The sequence below is a fragment of the Parasteatoda tepidariorum genome, chromosome 5 (genome assembly GCF_982258835.1).
Source record: "Parasteatoda tepidariorum strain Cologne lab strain chromosome 5, Ptep-v5.0, whole genome shotgun sequence".
Lineage (NCBI taxonomy): Eukaryota > Metazoa > Arthropoda > Arachnida > Araneae > Theridiidae > Parasteatoda > Parasteatoda tepidariorum.
The window spans coordinates 121,421,232-121,432,625 of record NC_141759.1 but is presented as its reverse complement, the minus strand read 5'-3'; the positions used below and the strand labels follow the sequence as shown (position 1 = coordinate 121,432,625).

At 29.6% G+C, this 11,394-nt stretch overlaps 1 protein-coding gene across 1 annotated transcript; it reads left to right on the top strand.

The window, feature by feature from the left end:
• The first annotated feature begins 468 nt into the window (after positions 1 to 468).
• Positions 469 to 8,426, top strand: LOC107449566 (noggin-1). Its single transcript, XM_016065120.4, has 3 exons — positions 469 to 833; positions 3,019 to 3,490; positions 7,957 to 8,426. Exons 2-3 carry the CDS (start codon positions 3,042 to 3,044, stop codon positions 8,240 to 8,242), a joined length of 735 nt encoding a protein of 244 aa, XP_015920606.2. The 5' UTR covers positions 469 to 833; positions 3,019 to 3,041; the 3' UTR covers positions 8,243 to 8,426.
• The last annotated feature ends 2,968 nt before the right edge of the window (positions 8,427 to 11,394 follow it).

Sequence of the window (11,394 nt, the reverse complement as noted above, 5' to 3'; positions counted from 1 at the left end):
CCTGAGTCGTCCTATTGAGGGATACGAACGAGTGCTCCATCTCCCGACTCTTACCCAAAATTAGTTTCAAGTTTCTTAACTTAAACAAAACATTTTCGTCACCATAAAAATGATAATAACATTCAAATGGACATTCATTATTTGACAAAATATCACACATATTTGGTAAATAAATTATAAAAAGGAAATATAAGAATAAATCGCCACATTAAAACACATAAGTTAAAAATACAATGAAAATAAATAGTTTCGGAAAATAAAATAGATTATTTTGGTTTTAGAGCTATTAACTATTTTTTTTAAAAAAATACTAATAATAAAAATACAAAACTTTTTCTTCGCCTGTCATTTAGAATTCTTTGAAATGTTTCCTTAAAGAAAATAAACGAAAAATCAAAATATCGCCAAAAATGTGATGAACAACACGCCATTTCATCCATTTGTAGATGAGAGGAGAAAGAAAAAAATGAAAATGGTGCGCCATCGGAATTGCTGTAGGGTTTGTGAAAGATATGAAAGAAGTGACAGGAACACTTCAAAAAAAAATAATAATAATAAAACAAACAAACAAAACAAAAAAGTCATATTAACTAGAAAAACATGGAAGAAGAAAAAATCATATATGCCACCCAATTTCAAAAGACACAAGTGTTTGTGAAACACTTTCAAAAGGCTCCGTTTTGGATAAACATATACTCGACGATATTCCGGCTCTCTTTTTCTTATAAAAAGCCTCACATCCATTCACCATTCATTTCAAATATTTCTTTACTTGTTTCTCCTGAAAATCTTCTAGTGTTCATTTGTTTTTCCCCCTCCCCACAACCTTTAAGGTAAGTTCCTTATAATTTATATTAAATTAAAATATTTTGCACTCATGCGCGAAAATATTATTTTTATTTAAGAACTCTCTACCTGAACTTTTTCTCGGTTGAAGCATTGCAAAAAAAACTAAGTGTTGGAAACGACTCTCTTAAATTAATTATTTTGTTTTTTAATGTTAACTCATACTTGGGGAGAATAATATCCATTATTTCATTAAATCAATCCTAAAAGTATTGTTTGTAACGATTAAAGGGTTCATGATAAAAGCAGTGACGAGAAAAAAAACATAAATTGGTTTATTTTTGCTGTTTTACGATAATCAAAATTTTTTTTAATAAGTCTCGACACAATTTTATACCGTGTTAAACAATAAAATTTTAATGGATAAAAACCGAAAATGGATTAAAATCAGTTTAGAAGAAATAAACATTCAAAAAAATTTATTGCAGAGGTACAACACATATTTTTTTTTAATGCAAAATAATGTTATATCTTTTAATGAATAGTTTTGTCCAGTGTTTCCCAACGTGTGGCACGCGTACCCTCAGGGGTACGGGAACAGTTTAGCGGGAGTAGGCGTTCTTATGCGAAATATCTTGCTACAAACGAAAATTTTAAAAAAAATGAGTTAAAAACAAAGCTAGCCATGAAAATTTACGATGACGTATTTTTCTATTGGCTATTTTTTGCCGAGTTAACAGTTAATATAGTGGTGTCAACAGCCAGTTGGGATTTTTAACTTAATTCTCCATTCTAAATAAACATATTTTTTAAAAAAATACATTCATTTTTTTATGAGTGGCGTTACGAAACATTTAGAAAGGGTAGACAAAAGACATAAGTTTGGGAAACTCTGGTTCAGCCTAATACATAAATACTTCGTAAACGCGCAGAAAGTTATTGAAAACCGGGGTGATTCATTAAATATCTTATTATGAAGATACCCTACAAAACATAAAGTAACACTCGAAAGTAAAGTTTTTTTTTTTAAATAAATTTATTCTTACGCATATTTTGTGTTTAACATTTTGTTTCCCTAAATTTTTGAATTCAATGAAAACATACCAAAACTAAACATAAACGTATATTCCATAAATGCGGCTTGTTTGCTATAATTTTGTTAACAATTTTAAAATTTAATATTAAAAAAAAAATATTAAAAATAAATTTTGATGAGAGCGAGAAAAATCAGAGAGCTACTTTTTGGATATTTTGATGGGACGTACTTTAGAGTCTTTGATTCGATCCATATTATACAACCAATTTATTTGTGTTTTACGGATTGTCTTTTTATAAGCAACATGGTGTTTATAAGAAACTCACCATTAGGCTTTTTATGAATTCGTCTAATTCTCATCAAAAATTCATTCTCTAAAAAATGGCATTTTATTACAACGGCCGCGGTGGCTGAGAGAAACAAAGAAGAGCAAAATGCGCGACACTCGAAATCGGATGAGAAGACCGTTTTCATGTCTCCTCCTCTCCTCAAATGTTTCTTCTCTTCTAAAATATTTTTCGCATTTAGATTGTTATCGATGTTTTTACTTTTTTTTTTAAATATCTTTTTTTAAGAATCATGCTTAATGCAGTGATGAGTTCTGTATCATTTTCAAACTTAATACATTTTAAAATACAGACAGAATCTAACGTACTTAACGTAACGTAGCAAAGGAAGTTTTCATATCATTGATATTAGCTATTGGTTAAAAATAGTGTTGAATCATTTAGTTTTTTGTCTTTCACACGTTTGAAAGATTTCCAGCGTTGCCACTCAAATCTGGAGAAAAAAAATTTCCCAGGACATATTATACTCAATATATTAAGAAAAAACACAACAATTACTGTGCTATAGTGGACTAACTATATTTATTAGTTTTATTGATCGGAAAACAGCTAAACATACTTAAATAATGCTATAGTAAATAAAATAGTTTAGTATAGCTGAAATATCATGGTTAAATATCCCATCGCTGTGAGTGGTCACCATTTTTTAAAAGACAAAACAAAATTCCCTATATTTTCCCAGTTTGCGAAGAAAAAAATCAAAATTCCCTGAATTTTCCAGGTTTTCTCTGTGGAGTGGTAACCCTGATGAACAAACCTTTCTTCTTTTTTTTTTTTTTTTTTTTGTTAATCCAGAAATACGCTATACGACCCAATTTTAATTTTATTTAATCTCTTTTTTCTTTCTAGGTTAAACATAAAATTTTAAAAAAATGCTACGCACAATCTTTGGATTCATTCTTTTGTTCTTCCCACTGATCTGTTTATCTGCAGAGACGACCACGAGTGGCAGTGTCTTTATTCGAAGGAAATCGCCGTCGTCCAGAATGGGGGGCGGTGGGGGACGTCTCTCCCTCATGAATAACCGCTTCAACAAGCGACCCAAGAAGAAACACTTGGATCCCGATCAACTTCTGGATATTTTGGGAAGTTTCTACGATCCACTCTGGATGTCCATTGAAGAGCCCACTCCTCTGGTCAACAAGGATCCTGACCGCGGTGCCACATACGTTTACAGAGAATGGCAACAGGCAGAACTTATAAAGCAGCTTCAGCTGTCTAATCTGAGTCAGGAATTGGCTCAAGCAAATATCCGAGAAATTCCTGGATTGGTCAAAACTGTCGAAAAATGGATGATGAAAAAAGCATCTTGTCCAATCAGGTGAGTGTTAAACACCTAAATTATAAAAAGAAGAAATTTCTTTTAAGGAGAGAGAGAAAAAAAAAAGCTGTTTGGATGATTTTTTTTTTTTTTTTTGCGCTCGTGTTTTCACGTTGTACATTTTTAAAGCGACAAACTATCCACTTTTTATGCAACGATTTTTCATGAAAGCTTGCTTCTCATTTAACTTTCTAAAATATAACTTTCCGACGTTTAAATAAAATTCCGTAACATTTCAAACGCATTTTAACATTTTAAAAGGCTTCGAGGTGACATCCATCCATATCTGAGAATAAATAAAAATAGGTCTGTTATAGATTTTTTTTCCTTAAGGCTGTTTTCCGAATCTCCTGCCACCAAGGAAAATAAAAGAAGCCATAGTTTAAGTGCCTTAAACCGATGCGGTGATTTTTAAACTATAGATATAATCTTGCCGCGACGAATTGTCTGGGCTTTAGAACAGACAACTCACATGTTTTAAAAGTTATTAAACTTTTTTAAAATCGCCAAATTTGACGTAACTTTTTCCCCTGGATGAAAATCATCAAAGTCACTACCTTATTCTCAGTTTTTACACATTTTTATGATCCCAAGTCACGTAGCATTGAAATATGTTTTAAAATATTATAAAACTAGACCACAAACACTTTTCATTTTCACAAAACTGTGGGTTTTCTCAATATGCGCCATTTTCAAAATAAGCGTAGACAGGATCGGCAAAACTTGACCTAACAGTAACTTGAGTACAAAACTAGACCTAACAGTTGCACTCTCACAGCAATTATAAAATTAGCATATTATTCGCTAAAAGAAAATAAAAAAACATAATTTGATGTGAGGACGGAGCGTTTGAAAAACAGCTTGAATGGTGTGGCTATTCTTCATTTTAAGTCCAACGTCGTAAGACACGATTCTCCAGAGATCTTGTTTACGTTCATGCACTTGTTTACGTTCATGTAATGCAATACGTTAAAAATAAATACAAATAGGAAGTATATAAACTGGTGCAAAACATGTCATTATCAAAACACTACAGTGCGTCTCATCATTTGATCCAATTATTATAATATACTAATAGAATGCTTGATATAATAAATGTTCTATATTTATGTAATATATATCCAATTGTCGAATTTATATCATATATCGTCTCATTTCACCAATGCACAGTGGACCAGCATCCAAGGTTTCGTGGCCAAAATCAGTATTTCAATAAAATTTGTTTCAAAATTTGGGGTTTTTTATTTAGGGGTTTCTATGTACAGGTAAATTGAATTCATAGTTGAAATTTTGAAATACACTAAGAGTTCCCAAAACAGCAAAATGGCGGCTGAAATAGGGCGAGCAAAAATTAAAAAATAATATAGTTCGTTTAAATAACTAAATATAGCAATGAAAATATAATAATTTTTGTAAATTTATGTTAAAAATGAAAAGCAAATTATATTTCCGAAGTAACATTACAAAATAACGCGAAAACACGAAGAAAGAAAAAACATAATTTTTGCTTTTCGGTATATTTAGTCCACCTTTGCAATACGGGCAAAATGGGGCAGGTTTTTTCGAAAGATGAAACATCAAAGAAGACGACAAAAAAAAGTTTAGCTAATTACCTCGTGGAACTTTTTGGAACTAAAATTCGAAAATCATTCAAACATTGTAAAATGTCAATTGATAAGATACAAACTATAAGTTTGTCAAGAGTATTAACTAATCCAACACATTGAAAACGTGTACTATAATTTAACACCAATTAATCTGATAAAAGTGTAGCAGTAAGGTGAAATTCCTATATATATTTCTGAAATAAAAATTTAAAAGTTACATTTAAAGCAATTTTTTTAAACATATTTTTCATTAAATTGTACTCTCGTCAGTCCAAAAAGTAAATTATAATGTTTGGAATGATTATGAATACTTAATTTGGGATATATTAAAACTGCCTACACATAGTTTAGTTGAAAAATTGATTTTTTACTTTTGGCCCAAGATCATAGTCTTCTGGCCCACAGTGCAATGGATACACTAACGTAAGCAAGTGCAAACAGTCACGTAAGAACAATAGAGCTGTATCACCTAGGATTTTACATAGAATCTTAGAGAGTGAAGTCTCATCATTTGGACTGTAATTATATCCGAAACATAAAACTTTCTTCCATTGAAGTGATCAGCAAAGAAATAATATTTGCGATCAAAGTAATTTAGAACATATCATAAAATAAAAGTTGTGGACAAGATGGCCTATCGACAGGTAATCTAGTCTAGGTGGAGGTCGACAGTACCGCCAAGCACTCCTTGAAAATCTTAGTTTTTATATATTGTATTTAAAGAAATAAAAAGATAAACATTGCATAATAAACTTTTTTTAAAATAAATATATTCTAGTGTAAAAAGTGTGCATTTTTTTTTTCTCTTATCAACTTATTTTCCTAAAAAAAAGAAAGAAAAAGGTGAACCAGCTGCTATCCGTTGGCGGCTAGTTTAATATAAAAATTTTTAAGCGAGCCAAATTTAAACATTCATTTTGATCGAATATTGTCTCCATGAAACTTGTTTTTAAAATTCTTATTTATTTTTGGCAAAAATTTTTTAGATATATTTTTAGATTAGGGATTATTTTTCAACAACATGAATTCTCAATATTGCTTTTTAAACAAATATTGTATGCTTTGACTGAACACAGTTTTACATAGAATTTATGATAAAATTATGTTATTAAATGTAATCAGGGCTGTAAAAGGGTTATTAAATATCTCTATCATAAAATGTTGTACACCTAGACCTGCGATTACTATGTAATAAAGACATTCTATATTAACAGAAAATAAGTTTTTATTAAATAAAATATCAGTACTTAACCGCTTCCCTTACCCATTTTTCTGAGAAAAAAAAATGCAAAAAAATCAACCTATTTTTTCTTATTTCATTCATAAATGCAAGGAACTAAAACAAAACATAAGATTTAAGTTGAATTTTTAAAATTTTTTTAATTTGTAAAAATTATTTAATTTAAAATCAGTTTACTATCTCAAATGATCTCGGGCCAATGAAAAAAGATGAAATATGAGTCTTTGTATAGGTTACACATCTTCATCATCTGAAAAATCATCTGCATTATTTTCACTTTCGCTAGCGAACGCCATTTTTTTTACTCTCTTTTTCTGTGTCACAGCAGAATTTTGTTTATGTTCCCGGTAGAATAAAGATATGATATAAAAAAAAAAAAAAAAAAACGTATTGACGCATTCTAATATGACCGAGTTTACTCTGGATAATAAATTGTTGCAAAATACCGGAGTTTACTCGGGATAATAAATCGTTGCAAAATACCGGAGTTTACTCGGGATAATAAATCGTTGCAAAATACCGGAGTTTACTCTGGATAATAAATCGTTGCAAAATACCGGAGTTTACGCGGGATAATAAATCGTTGCAAAATACCGGAGTTTACTCTGGATAATAAATTGTTGCAATATACCGGAGTTTACTCTGGATAATAAATTGTTGCAATATACCGGAGTTTACTCGGGATAATAAATCGTTGCAAAATACCGGAGTTAACTCTGGATAATAAATTGTTGCAATATACCCCGAGTGCAAATGAAGGGATAATTTGAGGGTTAAAATGAATTATTACGCCTACCAATAATATGTGCAGGGTATCTGCTACATTTTAGACTTTAAAATCGATGACTTTTCATGACTCATTCCAAGAATTTTTCATGACTCAACAAAATTAGTATTTTCTCCAACAAAAACGCAACAATAATTTCGAGAAGCATTATAATAACATTTATTGAAATGATAGGTATCACCAAAACTGTTATATTTTGCATTTTCATATTTATAGATTTAAAATTTTAAAAACAGAGTAAAGAAAAAGTCGCAGCAATAAAATAGCTGAAGAAAATACAAAAGCAAATATTTTTCTTCTTTTCTGCAGAATTATATTCTAAAGATACTTTTCTTGTTCATCAGAAAGGAAAGAAATACTCCTGATTTTTCTGTTCTCATTTCGGAATTTAAAAAAAATTCGCCAATGACTGGCTTGCTTCAGCTAGAATTTTAAATTGATAAACTAAAAATAATAAAAATTCTGAAATTACAGAAGTTTAAAAGATAATTCGCTCTAGAAATGATGTTCTTTCTTTCATCTTTTGTACGAACACCCTAATTTTAAAGGGCAGGATAAAAAAATTTTATATTTTAATAAAATATGACTGTGAGTGGAGATTTTATTACAAATTTAGACATTTGGAACACCATGAAATTGGGGAGGGGGTAAATTCTATTTTAAAAATCAGATTTCTCGACGACCTAAATCCATGAATTTCCATTATATTTTTTTCTTCTTTTTTTGAAAAAGAAGTTAAAATCATGACAAATTTTGTTCAATATCGAAATCCATGACTTTCCAGTTGCTCAGATCATGTGATTTGTCTAATGAGAATCCTTTTTATTTTCAGGTACGCGTGGGAAGATATTGGAGCATTATTTTGGCCCCGGTACATCAGACGTGGCGAATGCGTGAGAGCTACCTGTTCTTGGCCTCCTGGAATGCATTGCGTACCTTCTGGTACGACAACGTTGCATCTGTTGAGATGGCAGTGCAAAGTTCCGAAAGGGCGCAGGAAAAACCTCAAGAACAACAATAAAGAACAACTTAAAAACAAAGACCAGAATATAAATTTAAAATGCAGCTGGATACGTGTTCCATATCCAATCACCAACGACTGTCTTTGTACCTGTTAACATTGTAAATACCCGTGATTCAGTGAACAGTCTTTCAAAAATGTGCAACACTTTTATCATAAATAGAATTTTATTTAGACATTTTTTATACGTATTTTAATGATGCCTATTTATTATACTTTTTTCACTGTTAATTACATGAATGCGTAAGAAGGAAGTCAAATAAAAACGTTTAAATAAGAAAGACTTCAAACGATTGCTTCAATGCTTGAAAACATTCTTTTAAGCAAAACCTTTTTTCCTTAAAAATTCAAAATTTGGTGTCCAACAAAACCTTTGACTGTAATGATGTTATGGATTTAAAAATAAAAACATTATGTATAAGAAAAAAACTATTGGAAACTGTTCAAACGATATGGTTAAAAATTTTATGTCTATATAGAAAATATAAAAATTGGTTTCGATATCTTGTCATTCAAAATAGTTGATTATAAAAAAAAAAAAAAATACAAATATTAAATTTTTGTATTCATAAATAACTCATTATGTAAACAAGTTTATTCGGAAAAAAGTGTTTAAATTTTCAGAGCCGCGAATGCGTTCATAAACTATCATTTTCAAATTTGCGACTATTTCTATATAGTTTGAGGCTTTATTCCGTGAAGGAAAAAAAAATTTCTTAATTGTTTTGTTTTTTTTTAAAAAAAGATGAAAAAAAATTGGAAGATGGTATATTTTTTTAAAAAATCGATTCATTATACCAGTGTTCCGCAGTAATGTTTATATTTATTACCAATCAATGATCCATAATTTTTTTAAATGACAGTTACTCCTATGAATTTTATTAAGTTAAATAAATGACAATGAACAAAAAATAGTAAAATTTATAAAATCTTGGATTTTCTGCTCACTATTTTATTCTCATTTATCATTTGTCTATTTCTACTTAAATGTCAATATTTTTCCCGAACTTTCAGGAGGTATACAATTAATTTATCTTTATGTTAGAACATTTTGTTAACCTGGTAATCATGACGAAACGGACTGTTGACCTAGATTTAAAAAATAATCACCTGAAGTTGCTAAAAGAAAAGAAAGAAAGTTTCACCTTAAGTACACAAAATGTGTGAAAAGATGAGAAAAAATTTATGCGAACTAATTTTAGCCGTTGTTAATACGAAACTAATAACAATTCAAATAGGAAATTATTCTGAACACTGCTCGTTTTTTTTTCTTTTCCTAAATTACATTATGAATGTTAAGATTTAAATATGTCAATACGCAATCTCTCTCTCTCTCTCTCTCTTTTTTTTTTTTTTTTTTTTTTTTTTTGCCAATTTTGATCGATAACTACTTGAGCTCGAGTTTATAAAATAAAGATCTAGTGAAGGAGAAATAGTCAACATTTGAAGAAAAAAAGCACTAAATTTGCAACAAAAAATCTCTCGTTTAAAAAATTAAATCTCTTGTTAAAATTATAATACAAAAGCACATTAAATTTCAATTCTGTATTTGCATTTCAGCAAACAGTAGATCAACAAACATTTATTTATTAATTTTTTTTTTTACTACAAGTTTAACAGTTTATATATAATTCTCAAACTAACAATCGAATCTACAATTTTTTTGTATTCCCTCGTACTCTTAGTACACTTTCCTACACACCTTTTTCATTCACAAGTCTTATAGATTTTGAATTGCAAAGCAAAATATAACGAACAACAACAAAAAAAGTGATAAAAAATTTTCAAAAAGAACTTTAAAATTGCAATAACTTTTTAACTACTTCAAAAAAAAAAAAAAAAAAAAAAAGCATTCGGCTTTAAGTTCATAAACAAACGCGATCTCTCAGCATGCTCAATTTTAACTCCCTGGTTGCCTTCCTGCATCCTGCACAGCGGTCCGTATGGTATTTTTTCTCAGCAAGTTTAACAGTAGGATTAATTTTTCATTCCATCTGAATGTCTGTTCTACACACACTCCGTAATTTTAAGTTTAAAAATTTTATAGTTTTGACTCAGTAAAGCAAACTGTGACGCTAATTTGAACAGCCACAGAGGGTGGCACTTGCGATTTTGTAACTAAGGAGATTTCGATAACAATAAATTATGAAAAGGATATAATATGTATTCCATTCAAAACAAAATTCAGGAATCTCAACGCCTATAAAGCAGTTCTTTTTTTGAAAACCGTCTGACGGATAATGTTATTCATTTTCAGCCAATACATACACACATTCAAAATACTAAGTACAGTGAACTCTAGCTACTACGACATCCGATACAACAATAACTCCCTCTATTGCAACTATGTTTCGTGATCCCGATGAACTTCCATATGAATTAATGTTTACCTCCACTCAATAGTGCGATATTCTCCAACGCAATAAACCCTTGTAAAACGATGTTTTTTCCCTTCCAAATATCAACTTTATTTTTTCCGTTTATTATTGGTTTTCGAATAATGTAAAAAATCTTATGTTATCGTCTTTTGACAAGAGAAGTCCCAATTATGTACACTCTTTTCATGAATGGCTTTTGATTCCAGATTTCAATACTCCATCCTTGATCAGTGTTGCCAGGTGCCGATAACCGCTCACCCCCAGATAACGTTGAAAAATCCCCTAAAAATTTTTTTAAAAAAACCAAAATTTTTAACTTAATGTATAAGTATTAAAAAATAGTACAAAAGTTAAATAATGTATAGAAAACGTTGCTTTAATGTTTTATTATCAACAAATTAATCTTTTTTTTTATATTTCAATCGTTACATTTTCTTTAAGTTCTACTAAAATATTTAAGATATTTTTTCAATGTTTTTTGACTCGCACATTTTTTCATAAATATTTTATTATCAACGATATAGTCTTTTTTAATATTTTAATTCTAACATTATGCTTAAATTTCTGATTAAACATATTTTCGTCAATACTTTCTGATTTGTATATGTTTTCGCTGTTAAACATTTTTAACATAGAAGAAGTAGGTACAAAATTTTGACAACCATTAGAAAGTTCATATGGAACGCGCAAAATAGCATCAGCTGTAGTTATAGACATTTCATTCCTCAATTTGTCTTTAATAATATTTAATATGGAGAAACATCTCTCCACTGCTGCATTTGAAAACGGAATACTTAATAAAGCTAAAACAAGAGTCGAGCTAAGTAAACTTAAGTCGAGAATCGAACTAAGTAATAACTTACTACATTCA

Excerpts from the sequence above, each read along its gene's own strand:
- LOC107449566 (XM_016065120.4), top strand. The coding sequence starts at position 3,042 with ATGCTACGCACAATCTTTGGATTCATTCTTTTGTTCTTCCCACTGATC. Across the intron at positions 3,491-7,956 it reads AAAGCATCTTGTCCAATCAG|GTACGCGTGGGAAGATATTG; the intron begins GTGAGTGTTAAA and ends TTTTATTTTCAG.